The sequence below is a fragment of the Conger conger genome, chromosome 5 (assembly GCF_963514075.1).
Source record: "Conger conger chromosome 5, fConCon1.1, whole genome shotgun sequence".
NCBI classification, from domain to species: Eukaryota; Metazoa; Chordata; class Actinopteri; order Anguilliformes; family Congridae; genus Conger; species Conger conger.
The window spans coordinates 15,287,692-15,308,912 of record NC_083764.1 but is presented as its reverse complement, the minus strand read 5'-3'; the positions used below and the strand labels follow the sequence as shown (position 1 = coordinate 15,308,912).

The 21,221-nt window shown below is 44.2% G+C and overlaps 1 protein-coding gene across 1 annotated transcript in view; it reads left to right on the top strand.

Moving 5' to 3' along the window:
* Positions 1–17,112: 17,112 nt before the first annotated feature.
* lama4 (laminin, alpha 4) overlaps positions 17,113–21,221 on the top strand; it is a 30,291-nt gene continuing 26,182 nt past the window's right edge. The window contains exon 1 of the mRNA XM_061243709.1: positions 17,113–17,449. Coding sequence (XP_061099693.1) covers positions 17,342–17,449 — 108 coding nt within the window. The 5' untranslated portion in view covers positions 17,113–17,341. The remainder of the gene's footprint in view (positions 17,450–21,221) is intronic.

Here is a 21,221-nt window from a genome sequence, read left to right as displayed (position 1 = left end):
ATGAACAATGCACAGGAATTCCCCTCACAGTTTCACACAAGCACTACGTACTGTTTTCAGTGAAGACTGCTGTACGGTAGAATTAACAACTTTCTTGCAGATTAGGAAGTATCTTACAAGCGCCAGTAATTAATGATTGATTAACAGTTAAAAGAAGAATCGTTAATTCTGTCGAAGGCAATTACCTCTTCTAATACAGTACGGGTGACTGTAACGATAATGATGTTAATCATCACCTTCATGGTGGTAATTAAAATGGCCGCTGTGAGCCGTAATGGGAACACAGGCAGACCGGGCCTGCTTAGTCAGCCCACAGCTGTCAGCAGAGTCAGGCTCCTTAAGAGCGAGAGGCCAATCAATGGCTCTGTCTTTGGACCGGTTCCAGCACCGGCCGGGGCCACACCAGTAATAATAACGGGAGGGGTATTGATTTCTCTGACTCTGTGTTTTCTCTTCTCTGCGAGTATCTTCAAACTCGCAGGCACAGCTGTGATAACAGGGAGAATTCAGAAGGGTTCGGTGTGGGAGAGTTGTACAAATCAAAGTTTGAAATGGTCCTGTGTCAGCTGCGATTATCCAACCAACTGCACAATACTGTACAGACAGCTGGAAGACATTTTTGCATCAGTTGCATGTCACTGGAAATAAAATATTAATATTTTTGAACAATACTGTAAAGGTTTGTGACTGTTTGGGAGACTGTTGGAGAAAGCTCAGAATGTTGTATGTTGTATGTATGATGCATTTTAAATGAAAACATCAGTAGGGATGTCAGACATTACATTTAAGTATATTAACTTGACGAGAGGTTGCACACCTGCTTTTTAGGAACATAAAGAAGTAATGTTTCTGTGTTGAGCTATCAGCCAAAAGGTGTGCTGCTCGGTTATGATTTACATTATGGACACATTGGTGGATAGCCTCGGCCCTCTTTCACATTTGCGTTTTGTGTTCTCGTTGATATTACCAGCTAAATGTGAGTTTTCAAAAACATCATTAAAAAAAAAAAATCTTATTGGCATTATTGATGCCCCCAAAACAGCACAAGGCAAGGCCATTTCCCAAAATTATTGCACTTAAAATCAAGTGGTACTGTGGGGAAGGGGGGTAGGTACTCCAAAATGGTGTTCTATAATATTAATGTATGGAACAGGAGTGGGAGTGTATTATCTTGCCTTTTTTGTGCCTTTCTTTGTTCTCAGTTTTCATGTCCTTTACCTTAAGGTATATGTTTCCCTCCCTTCCCTGGCAGATGTGAAAATATGTTCTCTGTTAAACATCTGTTGGAGGAATGTGGGGACAAAGAGACCAGACGTCCAGAGAGCGGGGGTAACGGCGTGGGGCACGTGGGGCACAGCTGGCAGCCCCAAAACCGCACCTCCCAGGAGCAGGGATGCAGGAGGTGCGGGAGGAGCGTAAAAGGAAGCCCACCAGAGCATTACACAACGACGCCTCCTTTTAATCAGGCCGCCGCTGACATGTTTATGTTTTCACGTCCCGCCCACGCCACGGCCCTCTCTGATTTATCCGCGCGTTTAGCCAGCGGCTCGTTTCCGCCAGGCCCGTCCCTCCGCGTCACTTTGTCGCTTTAGCGCGGTTTTTATTTGAGTTATTTGTCGAAGGCCTGGTCGATTTGCACGCCGTGTTCTGCTGCGTTCGGCGGGTGAAGTGAAGTGAGAACGATCTTTCTCAATCACCGCCACTCAGGTACCGGCTGAGGGGAACGGGGCTCCTGATCTTGTCTTTATAGCATTAGGGCAGGTCCCGCCATTCTGATGACACTATACTTGATTCATTTGATGAGACAAGATTTGCATCTGTTGCCCTTGCCAAGCCGTTTTATGAAGCCGGGATACGTGTCCCCGCAAGGTGTGTTATAAAAGAAACGGAGTGTGTTTTTTGTTTGCTTGCTTGCTTACTTGTTTCAGTAAATTTCCATCCCTGAATTGCAAGTCATTTGTGCAAATGGACACCAATGTGTAAAATTGTGCCAGTGTCGTTCCCATCAGAACTCATTACACTGAGAAAACGATCCAGTCAGTCAGCTTGGGAAGGAATCTGCGAGCAGGTGTGAGCTAGTGTGTCCAGCTCAACCTGGCTGAGCTTCCTTCTTCTCTCTACAGGACGTGGAAACCAAATTGGCCCCTCCTAGATCGGGCCCTCATCCTGAGGCAGACGGACAGAGGGTCTGGGAGTCACAGCTCACCATCGTCAGCCATGATTGGTCCCGTTTCTATATGGATGGCCAGTGAGGAGAGAGCGTAGCTGTGCAGACACCGAGGCCCTGCTGTTTGCATTCACCACACACACAGTCCAAACACGTCCAGCTGGGCCCTGCGGCCTGGGCTTCATCACTCATGCGGAGGCCCTGTCATCGGCTTTCCCAGTCCGCCGCACAGCGGGTCATCACCCGCCGCCACCTCTGCACCCGAGGACCCGGAGGAAAGGCGTAAACAGTGCCTGCTCAGAATGTAAATAAGACCGCGGAACGGAACGTAGCAGCGCCGTACAAACCTAATAAATCTGGGGCCTGACAGCTGGGTTGTGTAGTGAGCACATACTGTACAGTGCTGGAGCGAAGGCAAAGATTACAGTCAAGTTTTATTTATTTATTTTCGTACTTTCTGTATTTGGTTTTTATCTGAAATGCTCTTGTGCTTGCTTTTCTAAAACTTGACTCTCACTAGTTTTTGCCAATGAGGCACTCCCAGCCGGGGCCCGCCCGCAGATAGATCCGTGGATTTAGCGTATTTATGGGCGATTTCGGTTTTTGGGCCTGATGATGAATGACCCACGGGCAGGATGGGCCAGAGGAATGTGCCTGGGCCTGGTCCAGAGGATCTGGCTAGCGGATCGGATCGAGCCGGGGATGGGCCTCAGGCCAGACCCAAGCTGTGAATGTGGAGGGGGAAGAGGCCCAGGAGACTCCGAGTGGAGGAAACCGCGAATGAGCTGCAGGCCTCCACCGCGAAGGAAGGGCCGCTGCCCCTGGGGAGCAGGGAGGGCTGGGATTCACTGAACGAAGTGTGGATGAAGCTCAGCTGCTTCAGAATGGGAGAAGGCCCAGAAATCTGCAGTTCGGTGGAGGGTCACAGGCGTTGAGAGAAGCGGGAAACACATACAGAGCAGGTTTACACATCCATGAATTCTTTTTGTTTCAGAATTGGGGGTTTTCATACCTATTTTATATTTTCATTCATGGAGACTTAAACCACACAAACAGCTCTCAGTCCACCTGCTTATAGTATCCACGTGTCAGGTTGGTCAGAGACAAGTTGCTTACCTATTTTGTCTCCAAGCCAAAAAAGCTCCTCAACTGGACAGCAATCACCTTTATACCAAGCACTTCAAGAAGCTCCACCAGCACAGGGGAGTGAACCTAAAGCAATGTGAAAATCAATGTATGATCTTTTTTTTCTTACGATATGCCAAGTTTCATTGATTGACCACTGTTTCTAAATGTAATGCTAAAGCCTGCTACTTTAACATAGATAACCAGTAATCATCATGCCATGAGCAGTATACATATACTTAGCTAAGGTTTAAATAAAACATGGAGAGGTTGACACATGACACATGTACAGTAATGCTCTCTATATTAATATTTACCTGCTGAAAAGGCACAGGGAATGGTGGTGCCACTCTGGTGTTACTCACTGTGAAGTACAGTTACACTCCAACCCAGATTTTAGTACTTCTTTCATCTGACCTTTTATTCACTTTGGTTTGGGGAAAATAACTACTAAGTTTCCAAAGGCACGCCTTTGCATTTACTTCTCCTTGGGTGATTTGGCTGTGTGCATTTCAAATATGGACACCACAGGACAGCTAATCTGAGTTGATCGAGGGCCATCTTCTTTCCAAGCAGGAACATTAAGTGATTTTCCAGCTTGTATATATTTTGTGCCTCAGCCAGACTGCGATCATGACTTCTGGCCTTCTGCTGTAGGTGATACCGGAATCTACTTTACCGGGCTCTGGCTAAGGAGTAATCCCATTAAAGGGTCAACATAGCAGGGACTTAGTGCAGTAGGAGTCCTTCACAGAGATGAGTCAGAAGTATAACTTGGCCATGAATCTAGTGGCTGTAAAGCGATATTGCTGAGAACTCGCTGAGAACTCACACAGCTTGTATCATTGACATGACACAGCCACTGTGTCACTAGTTTCCAGCAACTGAAACAGGACTGCCAATAATAATAATCCATCCATCCATCTATTTATCAATCCATTATCTAACCTGCTTATTCCTGGTCAGGTTTGGGGGGGGGGGGGGGTGCTGGAGCCTATCCCAGCATGCATTGGGTGAGAGGCAGGAAAACACTCTGGACAGGCCACCAATCCATCAAATAACAATAATGGTATTTAAAACATATATCATATACTGTATCATTTTAAAAAGATTTTTAAACCAAGACTGTTTTCCTTATGTTTTCCTCTTGTACCTTTGAAATCATGAGTCTTCCCACAAAACAAAAAACATTTTAACGATAATGTTTGTCCAGAGACTGAGGTGTTATAATTACTAGCAGCTGTGGATGTGCTAATTGAGCTCTTGCACATTATACCTCAAACGTGGCTCAAGTCTCAGCCCTGCCGTTCAAACCATGAAGTCTGCCGCCAACGGTTCCCTCATTGAAGACCATACACAATGAGGCTTGATGCAATTTCACCTGTACTGTACCAAGCAGAGCAGAGATGTTTTGATAATTCAATACCTGGCTTGGCATAGTGCTAGGATGCACTCTATGCCATTGTCTAGCCCAGTAGTTCTCAACCTTTTTACCCACAAAATCACCCCCCACCCCTCCAACGTCCATAGAAATATTCCAGCCCCTCCCCCCAATAAAAAGAAAAGTTAGAAGTTCCCAAAAAAAATGTCATACAGCAAACATATGAGAGTGTGACATCTACAAAAAGTAATAAGGTCATTTTACTGTCTATACTATTAATTGCTTGCTTTGTGCTATTTACAAGAACGATCATCTCAAGGCCCCCCAGGCCGTGTCCTGGGGCCCCTTTTGGGCCCTGGCCTCCCTGTTGAGACCACTGGTCTCGCCTGGAGGCAAAATCACGAGTGGCCTGTACACATAATTAAGCTTTGTGTTCTCGTGTTGTAATATGTCAATACACATTTTACAGCACGTGAAATGTGTATGACCACAATATGGAAATATTTTTCCTCAGACAACTAAGAGTAGAAAAATGTGATAGAATATCACATTCATTTTCATGTCAATGTTAGGTTTGATATTAAGCTTATGAAAGCTATTGAAACAGTCAAAATGCAATTTTCTAAATCAATGAAGGGTATCGTTTGACAACGAGATGGAGTGTCACACCTTTCCTGAAGTCATATGATAAATATATGTGCAAGAAAGCTATTTAATTTCCATTTTGTTCAAAATTGATATTATTCCCCTCTCTGGGTATCACAAAACTGAACAGTATGAGATACAACAATTTTCATTTTTGTACCTTTTGAAAAAAGATTTTCTCATAAATAATTCAGCTGCTGTCGATAATTTTAACCACCCCTTAAAGTCAGCTTTATATTAATATACTGTGGGAAAGTGTTTGAGCAAGCTGCTTCTTCTAGAGCTAGGACTCAAAATGGAGGGTCTTAAAAGAAACAGTAAAATGAGAGCGGAGAGATTAATCAATCACTGAGGTCTAACATGGCCGCCAACCCTGACCTCAAAGAGCTGTTCCCCATTTTTGAGACATTCCTCTCCCAGAAGTGGCAGACAAAATCTATACATCTGTTTCTAAGCTATGGCAGTTGATTCCTCCTGCAGCTGCCGCTCTCTCTCGTGACTTGGCTATGTGCACATAAAGGAAAGTATGTGTGCGTTCACACAGTAAATACAGCCTGTACAGTTGTCTCTCTGCGATAGCCCCTGTTAGCAGCCATTTCGGGCCTTGCAGGCCTGTGTCGCCGGTCCCACTGGTGTGTTTTATTTCCAGGAAGGCCCACAGCGCATCGGCCGCTGTCGTTCCTGTCCTGTTGCGTCCATGTCCACAAGTGACTTTTTCCCTCCGGCAGCTCTCCGCGACAAACTCAAACTCGCTCTCCTTGTGAGAAAGGAATGCTTCCTTCTCACTTCAAAAACAAGCACTGGAGATTAAGTATCCCAAAATGTTAAGGCTTATTTGAAGTAAAAACATTCTCCATCGCAGAGAATTATAGACCTGTGCGTCAGATACGTATGCGAGGAACTTTGATTGACTGTTATTAAATTAGGTTCTAAGGATAACACACCACCTCCCTTGCAATACTTTGAGTAAATATTGACAATAATAGGAGTGGACATCTCTTTATCCTCTCTCATATATCCTTTGTAAACCATAGTCCACAATGTGCAAAACCTCAACAACCAGTCAACACTGACCAACAGAAAAGCAAAGCATTCCACTGCTCATGTCATACTTTTCTTGAGCATTCCCACATTGTCTTTTTCCTTCTCATGTTCGCTCATAGAAAGATCAAAGCAATTGGCGATATCAAACATTAAGACTTCTCTTGAGTCCTGTGAGCACTTTATTAGGTATTTATTACACAATTAATAAGTCTTCTGCTGCTGTAGCCTATCCACTTAGAGGTTTGACGCGTTGTGCATTCAGAGACAGTGCATACCACTGTTGTAATGTGCAGTTTTTATTTGCGTTACTGTCACCTTCCTGTCAGCTTTGACCAGCCTGGCCCTTCTCCTCTGACCTCTCTCCTTAACAAAACGTTTTTGCACAGGAATCCAATACTTCACTCAGAGATATTAACTCTTCAAAATAATCCTGATTATATTCTCTCTGATAAATATTTTTCTGCCAAACAGGTGTGATAGGTGGGGATACGTCTTTGTATTCTTTGCAGCTGGTCATACTGTATATTCTATGACAGCATACAGTAAATCGCAAACACATAAAGTTCCCAGAGCAGCAGAGATCTGTGATTTCATTGTGCTGTTTCTGTGGTATCTTTCATACAGGAAATGAAAGGATGCAAACAACAGTTTTTTTTCTCGTATTATCCTCTCCATAACCTTTCTGCTGTAACCGAAGAAAGCATCCATAGAAACGGTCTTATTGTGTGACTCATTCTGGCACTCGCTCTAATACTCCCTCCCTCACTCACTCACCCACTCACTAAGTCAGAGCGTTGGTGTGTGTCTTGCCCCCAGATCATTGATGTTAAACCGACCAGTCACAGAACACAGCCTTTTCAGTTCTTCTTTTATCGATATGAAGCCAAATGCGACTCGACTGATGTAATGTGCATGGCAAAACAGAATAATTATTTTAAAAGCTTCCCCGCTTCTTCCCTCTTGACCCAACTGTGACCTGCCCATGTCGGCATGCGATATTGCAGTAAAGGCCTAAACTGACTATCAGTGAAATATGTAGCTACGTGTGATTATGTGTCAAATATGATAAGTCAAAGCAAATCCCAGTCTGTTCGTCTCTGAGCTGGAGTAGGTGCCTGATTTGCAGTGAAGGGCAAATGGAGCCTGACGGATTTGATCCTCTGCTGGTGCGACAGCTGAATAAGTGTAAATCTTACTCCGATCGCAGGGGGATAGGACGCAGTTTGACAAGAGCGTCCGCCGTTTGATGTGTCAACACTACCGCAGAGCTTAGGACCCTCGTGAGACATACTTACAGTCGTGTCTTAACTCTACATTTTTTAAATCAACACTGGGCATGTCAACATTGACTTAACATTTTCCCCAGGAAAGCAGAATAAAACTTGGAAGGGATTATTGCATGATGATGTTTTAAAAAATATATATATATGTTTCATTCCTTTCAAAGAATCTCACGATTTAAAAGGTCACATTTAAAATGTCTTCTCAGCCTCCTAGTGAACCTGGGTTTGTGTGTGACACTAGCAGTACCTTCTAGAAAAGGAACCTTTAATTTCTGTTTAAATTGCTTGTTGTTCAAAAAATACTCTTTGCTTGCCTCATTCCCTCACCGTAAACAAGAACAAAACAACAAAGACAGCATCAAGCATGCCTAATTCTGCTATTTTTTACATCATGTTATTTCACATAGTGAAATTCCGAAAAACATCTTACAGTATCGCACAATTTAAAAAACATATTTTGCATAAACTGGAGGTTCTATGATTTTTTACTCATTCTCATCCTGGCGTGTGCTGTTTGTGAGGAGGCTGGCATGGTTCCCACCCTGCAGTCAGTGACTGAAAAACAACAGGGGGTAGAGTGCCACCCTTTTTTACTATCACGAAAAAAGGCCAGTGAAACTTACTGCCGTGGATCTGGTCAAACAGTGTGCAACACTGCCACCTAGAGTGTCTGGCGTGCACTGCACCTGCAGTGGGACACGGGCCAGACAGACATGGCTGTAGGCTGGATGCTGTGAACGTAGTACAGTCGAATGCGATGCTGGCTGTTAACGGCTCGGACCTTCTCAAGGTCAAACAAAGGTGTTTGCTTCAAACGCGGGGCTTTACGATGACATTCTCAGCGAGCTGTTTACTGGTGTGAAGGGAAGTATGACTTCCCATATGGAATAATAACATTTTATTAGTGTCGGAATAAAACGCTGGCGAATAAACACTGTGGGTGGAGTAAAATAATTGAGATTACAGCTTGGAAATGATGCGCAATTGCTATCGTCATGAGCCTGGTGTGACACGGTGTTATTATGTTTTCACTGTGGAAGGATAAGTGACAGAAAATTAAATATGATGAGGCCGTTCGGTGACCACGAGTCACCGTGAGTGTTTGTCCTCTCCGGAGACCGTCAGCACTGAGCTGCATAAAAACCCATAAACTCATTAGGCACTACTGGCCGTCTCTTCACCTGGGACCCCGATATTACAAAGGCATTACCGTTTTCCAGTTTGCAGGTTCGGCGGATTAGTCCGCTTTGAAAGTCACATTCATTATTTGCATATGAATGTCTGAAATTAAAGAGAGCTCGTGTCGGGGAAGTTAATCATCCGAATCAACGAGCTAACAAAGTCGTAATCAGGTTGAGTCGTAATGAGCAGCTTTAGCTGGGATGGGAGCTCTGCGCTAAATGTTAGCGCTGCTTCACCTCTTTAAACACAGGGAACACAGCTGTTCATAAATATTCCATTTTCATCATTTGAGACCTGGGGACTGGCATCGCTTAAATTATGTTCTACGTCAGTAATCCCCTTAATGGGGATATTTTTTTTAATATGACACATGGTATGAAATAATTGAGTACCCGTAATAGCTCTTATTGCAAGGTACAGCATAGCAAACTAGAATCTGCTGCGAACAGGACTGCATTAGGCACAGTGGACTGTCCATGACAAAGAGGATGACATAACACCTTTAATAGAATAGGACCTCTTCTATTTGCTTGACAGCGGGAATGAAAACATACTTATCACCTGGGTGCCTTACACAAAGTGTGTCATTTATCCCCAGAAAGCTCCATGCTTGCAGAATGCAGGGCACTCCTGAGACAGGATCTCAATCAGACTCTAGATTAGATGGAGTGCACTTGTCAGCCTCGCTCCATTGGTTAGAGAGATAAACAATGGTCTTAAAAACCACTGTATGTTCTAAAACTGAGCATGTAACATTTGTCATTTTCTATAGTACTATAGGCAATAGTGCAGTTTGATGGGTCCCGTGTATTGTGTGTATAGAAAGATTTCCGAGATTGGTTTGTTTTGGTCCATTGTGTTTGATTTGGACTGGCTGGGAGGATAAATTGATTCACTTTGGAGGACTGACCATCTCCCTGAAAAATAGCTACCTTTGCCCTTTTTCAGGCTCTTCTTTTTAAACTGATAGGATTGTTTTAATTGACCACACTCTAGTGCTGCGGTGGCCAAGAATTACAGCTCTCTTGAACAGTGGTTCAAAGCAATGGCCAATACTTTTCAGGGTTTTGTGCGAACTTACATAATTATTTTATTTGCTTAATCATATCTTGATCTGACATTTGTACAAGCACCAGCTACAGCCCCAGACGGCAAGTATATCCTAATGGTTTTACTGTGCTCAAATACAGGAGTGAACAGTTCATAGAGCTGTTAGAAAACTACAAAAAGGTAACGGAACAAAAGGAACAAAAACCAGTATGGAGACCAGCCTTCCAGAGCGGGAGTTGTGTCCACTTGCTCTAGAACCATAGACACATTTAGAACCAAGAAAGTAGGTGAGGTTAACTCTTAATTGATCTATTACGATGAATCGCAGTAAAGCCTGTGGCTCTGGTAATTTTGTTAGATTTGTCTTGTGACACAAATTAACATTTTTCAAATTACATTCTGTTCAAAATATATATACTATTTTTTAAAATAAACCTTTATATGGTAGGTTACATAATGTTATGAAATTCTGTTGAAAGTGTGAATTCATGTGCAGTGCATCCATGCAACTTGTACCAAATACATCTGTGGTGAAACCGAATCATTGCACATGACAAAGTATGTCGCAACCCAAAAAAGCCTGCATGTAAGCTCAATAGGGGATTTCTTAATAATACTGCTTTGGAATTATTCATACACGTTTTAATTTCAGATTAATTTCATGATTATGTTTGAGACGGGACTGTAGATTGAATGTTACATTTCACATGTTTTAAATGTTAAATTAAATGGTTCATTATTTATTGCTGTGGTACTATTATGCCAGATGTCAAAATGCAGCACAGGGCGCTGTTCAGTTATTCAACGCTAGAGGGCCCCGTTGTAGCTGAAATACTCTATTTTTACTTGATGGAAAACCGGTTTTATCTTGTACTAGGTCCCGTCGGGTACATAAATTAGCTTAGTTTGATCAATAAATATGTGCTGACTTTTTCTGTTAATGCAAGATATTGCATTAAAGGACACATTAAAACTTCACCCTGTGTTATTCACAGCTGCGGAATAAAAAAAGCAATTCAGATAGAGGTAATAGACTGTACCAAGTCACTACTTAAATTCTCCTCGTGATTTATTTACAAATGAACAACATTTCGACCTATACGGTGTTCATCAGATTGAAAAGATTGGATTATTCATTCGGAAACTGTGGCGGATCAACAAGGGTGTCCCACGGGGGGGGTTGGAATGGGTATTTTATTCAAGGCCCATTCCGGTCTAGCGTTCCAGTGTTGTCGGGCGCATGGTGGTAAATCTGTCCCTGTCACTGACAGCTCCTGCAGGCGTCCCGAGATAACAGGGCCCCATTATCTCAGCCGCTGCGCGGAGGCAATCAGCACCCTCGGTGCGACTGCCTGTTTCGAGAGGAGCTGCTATCTCGTATGTACCACTCGAGTTGAGATTGTGCAGGAACGCGCTTTTCAAACAAGACGCTTCCTATCTTCCCTCTTTAGGATTTCAACCGTTCACGTTCAAAGCCTGGTGTGTCTGCAAGTCTGTAGGCTACTCGATTCATGTATAAGCCCTTTGTAGTGAAGAGAGGGATTTAACAAGCTAATTCAAGTTCCATTGCTTTAATGTGTACAATATATTAAGCACTTAACAGACATTTTGTTTTGTTTTATGTGGTGGCTATATACCAGACTGAGGCATAATTGTGAGTGCACATCACTATGGTTACAGAAAATATGCTTACTTAGTGTACTTTTACATGTCTGCCATGTTCCATTTCATTGTTGTCTCAACTTCTTTCACCTCAGTCTTCATTATATTATTTTTGTTATTGCTTTTTCATGTCTTGTTTGTTGCTGTGATTATCGTAAGACATAGTAGTTTGACCAGTACTTTACCCTCTCGCTGCCATATACTTTAAGTCTTTTAATATTCCTCCACGCATTCAAGTGGCGAAGACAGCCCCTCTATTCCAGCTCTTGTCCTCTTGTCCCGCTGAGGTCATGTGACCCCAGGTCACCTGGATGGAGTAGAAAGAACAGCTGAATACTCGTTATCCTGTAAGACATCATTTCACCGCACTGTACAGATACAGCTGTTCGCTGCCGTGGTAACACAGCTGGTGAATCTGGCCTGTGGAAGCATGATTTACCGGTCAGGAGGAGATGAATGGACGCATTCATAAATAATTTCCCATTATACGCATTTCTGTACACTTTCATTACCGTTAGTCTTAAAAACCTGTGTCCAGTGAAAATGGAGGCTTAGGAATGTGGTTCAATTAAATGCGGTACAAGGTTGTGATTTAATTAGAGACTCACAACGATGCTAATATAGGACATCTGTATTTCCGTAATTCAAAGCGGACACAACAAACCTAAATCATATCGTAGCCACTGAGCAAAGTTTTTAGCTTTTCCGCTTTTTCAGGGGGCAAAGGAAATGGCACTAACCAATGGGGATTCTACTGCATGTCAAGACGTCTCAGTCCATCCAGGCCTTGTGATAACATAGACGGCATACTGTCTGGACGTATTGGTTTTCAACATGGGCCGATTCCCTGAGACAAGGGTCGGAATGACTCATTCTCCCATGGAGCCAGGCTTCTTCTCAGGGCCTGTGTAAAAGTCCATTCCCACACACACACACATCCCCCCCCCCTCGCCCCTGCCCAACGGCGTCCCCCGCCTTTCACATCTGTTTTTAATCACCAGCGCAAACCGATCCCGTTCTCTCCTGTTTCCCCAAGCAGAGGGAAGCAGCTTCACAACATATAAAACTAACAATAAATAGCATTCCTTTCCCTTTATTAATAACAGCTCCTTCAAAGTAATACTGTGACACTTTATGAAGCATGTGTAGATGCTCGTGTAAAGGACTGTATGGTTATGGTGTTCATACCTGTATGCATTTATAACTGTTTGGCCCATGTGCAAACAGTTATCCAGTTTCCTTCCCCAGATATTAAATCAATGTGATACAACATTACATTTATACAATCAGTCCCTTCAGGGTAACAAATCATATTCCAAGGCCTCAATTTCAACACATGATGTATACGCAGCAGAATACAGGACGCAGGTTTTCTTTTGAGAAATCATGCAGGCATTGTACTGTCCCCTATGTTTAAATTTCAAGCATCCACCAGGCTGTTATCGTTACTGTAACAATCTAGTAATGGAGGGTTCAGAAGGAGCTCACCGATTGGATATGTACTGTACTCGAAGATATAAGTATTATTATAGGATGATGGCTAATAGACAACAGCCAACCCAGGGTTCTGAAAAACTCCAAGAGAAAAAATAAAGAGATTAGGGAATTTCATGCTCTAGAAATCCTGCTAGATATATTCAGGCTTTGGAGGAAAAATAAGCGATATGTGATGTTTATTCTCTCAGTAATCACTGTGCCTGTAGTTCACACGAAGGGGAGTTCATAAGTTTGTAATGTTTGATTTATCGTAAATATGTGGAGGGGGTAGAACACCCTGGCTCTAGAATGCTGTACATTTCTCTTCTGCCTGAGCTCTTAATTATGCCATCCAGTGAATTATTACCTTACATTAATAACAGCAACCATGTGGCTATGTGTACGAAGTAAAGCCAAAAACTACTGCTGTCAAAAAAATGAAATATGCACAAAAATAAGTACGCCTGAGTGAGTGTTGGACAGGCATTTGTTCGGTGAAATTAATACCCACTCCTAAAGAGCTAATGGGGGCCACGGAAACAGAAGGTGACCATATTGTGAGTAAGGTCTCCTGAGAATCTATGGAGATCAGAGAGTCTGAGGGGAGCCTTTAGACGTCTACACTTACCACACACAGCTGTGCTTCTGAGCGGGGGGGGAGATCGTCTTTCCCCTCCCCTGAGCCCCTCCGAAAAACTCCACTGGTAACAAACTGATATTAATTTTAATTACGATGGGTCACAAATGCTCTTGCCGAGAAGAATAACGATTGCGGGGCCTTCCGGGGGCCGAGTAGATGAGGAAGTGTCCCCCCTCAGTGCGCTGGAACATCTGCTCTTTTTGGAACACAAAGGTGAAATCCAGATGGGGAGAAAAGGACACAAACTTCACCAGGGTTCAGTTTTATGTATCCATTGTTTTTAGTGTTTGATGGACCTTTTTATGGCCTTTCGTGTTATTAAACATTCATATTGTAACAGTGTCTTTCAGAAGCGTATATATTGTGCACATGTGTATATGTGTATATGTTTAGTGAGCAGTTTATTACACTTATTTTTTTATTTACTTTTTATTATTCTTATTAACTAATTTCTTCTTATTGCTTCTTTTTTATACGTATTGGTCTTCTGCTGTAGCCTATCCACTTAGAGGTTTGACACAGTGGGTGTTCTCTTCTGCATACCACTGTTGTAATGTGTGGTTATTTGCGTTACTGTCACCTTCCTGTCAGCTTTGACCAGTCTATCCCTTCCCCACTGACCACTCTCATTAACAAGGTGTTTTTGCCCACAGAACTGCTGCTCACTGGATATTTTTTGTTTTTCACACCATTCTCTGCAAACTCTAGAGACTGTTCTGTGTGAAAATCACAGGAGATCAGCAGTTTCTAAGATACTCAAACTACCCTGTCTGGCACCAACAATCAATCCACGGTCAAAGTCACTTATATCACATTTCTTCCCCATTCTGACATTTGGTCTGAAAAACAGCTGAACCTCTTGACCATGTCTGAATGCTTTTATGCACATAGTTGCTGCCACATGACATATATGCATTAACAAGCTTATGGACAGGTCTACCTAAAAAACTTGTCACTGAATGTATATAGCATGCACATATACATAAGTGTGTGCATGAGAGAGTGAGTGAAAGAAAGAGAGAGATGGAGAGAGAGAGAGAGAGAGCCCAAATGTTTATATTTATTTTTCTGTGCAAAATTGTTCCACTCTGTGAAGTACAGTACTTTGCCTTATTTGCTTAGTGGGCAGCCTTGTTCACAGCAGCTTATATAACGTGCACCCCTTTTCTTCCATGTTAGCCATTTATACAGCTGGATATGCACCAATGCTCTCAGGTTAAGTACCTTACTCAAGGGCATAGCAACAGTGTCCCCCCAGGGGTCTGAACCTGCAGCCCTGTAAGCATGTAAACCTAACTCCGAACCCACAGTACTGCACTGTCATAATATATCAGGACTTTGAATGTAATGTATTAACCCTCCAGAAAAAGAACATCTTGTAATATGTATATGGCTGGATGTATACCCAATATAGTGCAGTGCGTGTTTATGTCCTCTTCCTTCAAAACCACAGGAATTCTTCAGAAGATTTTTGTGGAATGATGTTATTCTGCACTTCTTCCAGGACCATCCCACAATTATGTAAGTTGGGACTATGTGCATCTTTTCCTCTGTTCAAAAAGTTGCAGTTTAAAGGACACAGAATATTCACTTATATTCAGTTTCCTTTTGCCGTAAATCTCAATTTCTCTATATGTTTCTATATATAATATAATAATTTACTACATGAGGGTTTACAGTATGTGTAAAGTGTAAAGTGGTGGAAAGAAAGCGGACCGCACGTTAGTCCTTGTAAAGACTGATATGACTACTCTGTCAGAACTGTATACAAGAAAATTAAACAGAAAACAAGAAAATGTTCAAAGATGAATGGAATAGAAGGTTCATTTGTGCTTGTCTCCTGCACTTCCTCTTTGTGTTGTTTCAGGTGGTCAAGATCATGATGGCCAATAACCCTGAACTAGAAAGGAAGCCAGCACTAAGATCAGTCAGAAAAGCATTAGAATCACCCCCAAATATGTATTATGGACGAGCACACATAACCAAGTACACATTTTAGAAAAGATCCATTGACCAAAATGAGTGAACTTGCTGAAACTGTGAAAATGCTTACTGCTTAATGCTCACACTGTCTTTGTAGGGCTAAAGAGGGCCTTGCAGATTGCTTGTGATTGATACTCATTGGTTTTGTAATGATTTAATTTCCAGTGTGGCAAACGTCTTATTATTAACTATAAATCTGCAAGACAGCAAGCCATATTTGTATGCTATGGATACCAATGTTAAATTGTACAAGCATGTTTTCCACAAATACAGTATCATTTGGTTCCGGTGAATTATGCTTTGTTATGCTTGTTTTAATCATTTTCACAGAGGGATAGGACTTTGAGTGTATGCAGCCATGAAAATAGCTGAGATTTGTTTTTGAGTGTTTGCTGTATGTTTACTTAACAGAGTTTTCTTCAATGCTATTTTAAGCAGAAGGTAAAGGTAACTGTCAGGCTTTTATTTATAGGTTTAAAGTATTTTTTCTTTCTTTCCTTCAGCATTATTTCAGTGTTTTTGTTATGACTGCGGGTGTGTGATTCTAACACACTTCTATCAGTGCATTCCTCTTGTTTACTCTACTGTGGGAGACCAAGGCAATTTCTCCGACACGCATGAAAGGAATCCGATGACCTGTTTATTGGTCATCTGAGACAGCCGCGCCGTATCCATGGCAAAGGCCATATAACCGCTCTGCATTTGGAACCGCTAACAACACGTCCTTTGTGCGAAGGGGAGAAAACCCCTCATTACAATCTAATGGCAGACCAAATGAACTGCATCTGTTTAGTCATGGGTTTGTGTTGTAAACACACGGGTGCACGCACGAGCACACACGCTCGCGCACACACACATACACACGCACACATGCACCCACACACGCATAGATACTGGTACTGTATTTGTTGAATGCTCTTCGTCTTGTCGCCTTGCTGAATGGATGGTACGGCCTCTGACACGGTTTTAATGAATTTTACACCTTCTTTGAGACTTTTAGGGGTATGACCTCGGAAAACAAACAGAGGCAGTGTGTGTGTGCGGGGAGAGGGGGGGAGGGGTGCATGGTGCCCGTTCTGGGTGAGCGGACCAGGGGGAGGAGCCTGCAGGGCACAAGGTGAAGAGTGATGGTCACGGGCAGAATGAGTCTGCAGCCGAACATGGCCTCGGAGAAATCTGCATAACTTAGCCTGGGGGTGTGAGGTGGCATGGAGGACAACACAGGCTGTCTGTCAGACCATCCCTGCCTGACAAACTCTCTCTCTCTCTCCCTCCCTCTCTGTGTTTCTCTCTCTCTCTCTCCCTCTCTGTGTCTCTCTCTCTCTCCCACACTGTCTATGGTCTTTCCTTCCTCTCCCTCTTTCCCTCCCTCCCTCCCTCTAGCACTCCTCTTGACTTCCCATCTGAATGCGATTTAAGATCAGGCACTGGGGAGGCAAAGTTTTTTTCGGGGGGGTTGGAGTGGTGTGGGGAGGACAGAGGAAGTGCATACACTACAGACTGCTCTACAGGACAGGGCTGGGCTGGGCTGGGCTGGAGAGAGCGAGAGTGTAGCACCGCATCTGGAGGTCGGGCCAGTGGAAAAGCTAAACCGACCGGAGAGAGAGTGAGAGAGAGCGAGGGAGCAGCGCTCGCCCCTGAGAGACTCCACCACAGCCAGCGGACTGAGCGGACCGACGCTTTTCTGGACGAGCAGCGAGCAAATGGCTCTCATTCCCCCGCCCTCGCTGCGCTTCTTCTGCGTCCTCGCCAGCCTGGTCTGCCAGGCGGGGGCCGCCCGGTCCTGGGAACAGCAGACCACGGTGCTGAAAGTAAGAGCGCTTTCTCTAACCATTACATGCCCGGGTGCAGTCGCTTGTCTAAGAGGGGGTGGTGGCCAGTGTTATATCAACTCTAACAGAGTGCATATGATCCCTATTGTGCTCAGTACAATATGGGCTCATAGAGTATGTGCTGTGCTGTTAGAGCTGAATTAATACTGGACATTTTAACTGTGAAGTGTGCATGGGGGATAACTGGTTACTTCTCTTCACCACAGAAACTGTGTTTGAAAAAGTTGGGAGCAGGCACAGGCAGCCTTAGTGGAGAAGTTAAGTTAGGACTGTAGTGTTTTCATTGTGGCTGTAGTGCAGGTGTGGAACATATGAGCTCCATCAGTGTTGTTTTTGACATCAGGTTAAACGTAGGAGGACCTGGGGCTGTAAGTTGCAGACAGAATGAGTGAGTTTCCTCAGTGGGGGGTAGCGTAGGGCGGTGGTCGGGGGGGGGCAGGGTGTGGGTGCCCTAATGGGAATCAGGAGGGCTCTGTGGACCCGGGGCTTGATCTCACGGCCCTGTGGCCACAGCTGCTTTGACTCAGCGATGGATTCCGATTGGACGGGCTCTGAGCTGTACACAGTGGCCTGTCTCAGCTCCGCTCGGCTCCTGGCAGAGCCGTAATGGAAGCCAGCTGCTGGGTGTTGAGCAGAGTCGGAGTGAGAGAGAAGGAAAGAGCAACGGCGAGCAGGGCAGGGGAAACATGGAAAAACGTGGTGATGCATTTATAGTGCAGAGAGTGAGGGGGTTGATGTTCCCCATTAACATTGCCAAGAATAGATCCAGGACTGAGGCCCCCTTGGTGTACCAAAATGCTACAGCAGGACAGAGTCAGTGTGCATTTTGCCTAGCTCTTCATTCTGCAGTGCCTGATAACAGCCTCTGAAGAGGACAGCCAGAAATAATAATCTGCTTTACGTATTCCCACAAGTACAAGGGGCAACAAAAGACAGCACTTGTTCAATGTTTTGATTCTGAAAGAGTTTGGTTTGCAATTATGAACTGTACTCGACCGGGAGAGGATCGTTGTAGCCTGTTCGTAATTCGACTAGCTGTGAAGGCCTGTCGTATTTGGCGAAACAGTCCGTGGTAGAGAGAAGCAAACACGCCCTGTGTTTAGCCAGAATTCGGCTCCGTGGGGAGGGCCTGCCAATAAACCCAACGGCTCTCCAGCTCGGTGGAGCCAATGTAAACAAAGCAGCCGCGGCGCATTGTGAGGGATGGGGTACAAGCAGGGCTGCAGCGGACTCTCCCTCACCGTGAGAGGAGATGATAGCTCTACAGTCCCATGACCTCTGACCCAAGGGATGTGTTTACTTTGGACAGGCCCTCCGGCGTACAAAAACCCTCCGCTTGCTAAAGCCAAGATCCCTCTGCATTTTTACAGATCCACTCTGGTTGCACAGGCTCAGTACGAGACCTAAATCAATGTACCTCGTATGAAGGCTCAAAGCCTGTCTGCCCTGCAGTGTTGAGGAGGAGTTCGGACCAATGGAAGCACGATGCCGTGACAACTTAGGGAAAGAACCACGCATAAGACAGAGGGCAGCTATAGAGCAGGATGAATGTCATCTTTGTTCTTTGTACTCGTGGGCACACGCTGAATTGGAATTGCTCACATAACAGTACGCGTTCACAGATGGACGATACAGATATTATAATTTGTGTGGAATTCTAATGTAATTAGGAATGGCTTAGAATCGCTTCTTTCTTCTGAAGGTTAACAAATGGCAAACTGGCCTTGTTTAGAGCTATATTGAAAGAACTACAGTAAGCTCTCAAAGGGCATGAATTGGTGGCTAATTCAAATACTTACACATATTTTTCTAAGCAAGACAGATTTGGGAGGTTCATAGTTTCATAGCCAATGACAGCTGAGTAGCAATTTGAGGCCAGATCTGAGATGATAGGTTGATGATAGCATGAAGTGTTTCGCACAGTTTGGAACTTTCTGGATCCCGCTGCTCAAACATCTGCCCCAGTTTCCCACGATCCTGCATTCGGCGAGTTGCAGATGTGTTACATGGCCCAGCTGTTGAGTCGTTCCAAAAACTCCCTACAGCTGGAGATCATATCAGACTTCATTACTGCTTGGCAGATGCCTGAAGGCGCCCAGAGGTCACCGGAACACTGCTTTTAGCTGACCTGTGTCTTCAGTGACTAAATGGCACCGTCAAACAAACAGTCCACCCAATACACACACACTCTCACACACACACATGCAGTATACACACAACCACACACACATGCACAATACTCACACACAGCATACACACACAAACAATACACCCACACATACACACACATACACATGCACACATGCAGTATACACACAACCACACACACATGCACAATATACACGCAGCATACACACACAAACAATACACACACACATGCACAATATACACATATGCAGCATACACACAAACACAGAATACACCCACATACACTCACAAACACACACACAGAATACACAATACACCACACCCACACATACACATACACATACACATACACGCACGCAAATTCCATAAGGCCTTCCCTAGCCTGGCTGCAGTTTCACCATTGGCTTTTTTACATACGTGTAAAAAGATTGATTGTCCCCCATTCATAATTCACATGCGGCTAACGTGAACTTGCGTTTCACGTTGCGGCAGGACGTCAGTGAACCCTCGCATTCCACCATCAACCCTTCAGATATATGGGCCGGGGCTGCTGTTTTACTGCGGGTGAGTCCGGAAAACTGCAGGAAGGGGTTACAGGAAAAATCTGCACCGCCACAAAGAACATGAGAGCAAGGCTGTTCACAGGATGTTTCGCATTAGTTCAGACAAGAGCCCTTTCTTTGTCTGAACAGACCCAAAAGCAAATAAATCAGGGGGGGAAATGCATCGCAAAAAATGCAACTGGGCGCATATTCCAGAAATGCCTGTGCTATGGCGAATGCCGAACGGGACATAAAACTCCGATTCACTGCCTGAGACGACGGGACTGGACCCCGCATTCCGGCTCGCCAAAAACAAAGTGGCATTGTGGGGAAGGGGCGATCTGTAAATAGGGCCACAGATTTCCCTCGGACGGAGGTTAGGGGTTGCAGACCTTTGACATCACGCTACAGTAGCAAAACCTCGCCTTGGGCTTCGCTAACGAGAGCCGCGGAGGACTAGCTCAGGATTACACTGAGACATGTCTTCTCCAGTATTTTGAGACCAGCGCCGTGCCCTTACTCATACCGGAAAGAGTGGGAGAAAAGAGTGTCTTTATGCGGACACCTGCAAGCCCAATATGGCCAGTTACGGGATTAGGAAGCGGATATCCAGGCACGCAGGGGACAGCCTGTTTGTGGCAGCTGTAGGCATGCAGGTGGGCACGGTGGCACTGGGGCAGTGAGGCGATGAGAGGATTTGTTTGATGAGGTTTTGGAGTGAGTCTGGATGAGCTCCCAGCTGGCACCGGATTATGAGGCTAACAAAAACATGCAGACTTATGCATCTTGGAGTGTTAAGTACACAAAGACTACAGATAATTGTTTGGCATTGCTAAATTTGCATTGTCAGTTCAGGTGCACTAAAAAGATGTGGACAAAACCTAGACCTCAGATTCATTTTTTTCAGACATTCAGCAACCGAGTAGACTACCTCCTAGGCATGTTGCACAGTAAATGTCTGTCTGTAAAGATAACACAGATCCCTATCACCGTAAACTCAAGCACATAAACACGTCATTCTTTAAACACATATAACCCACGCCCCCCACATAACCCCAGTT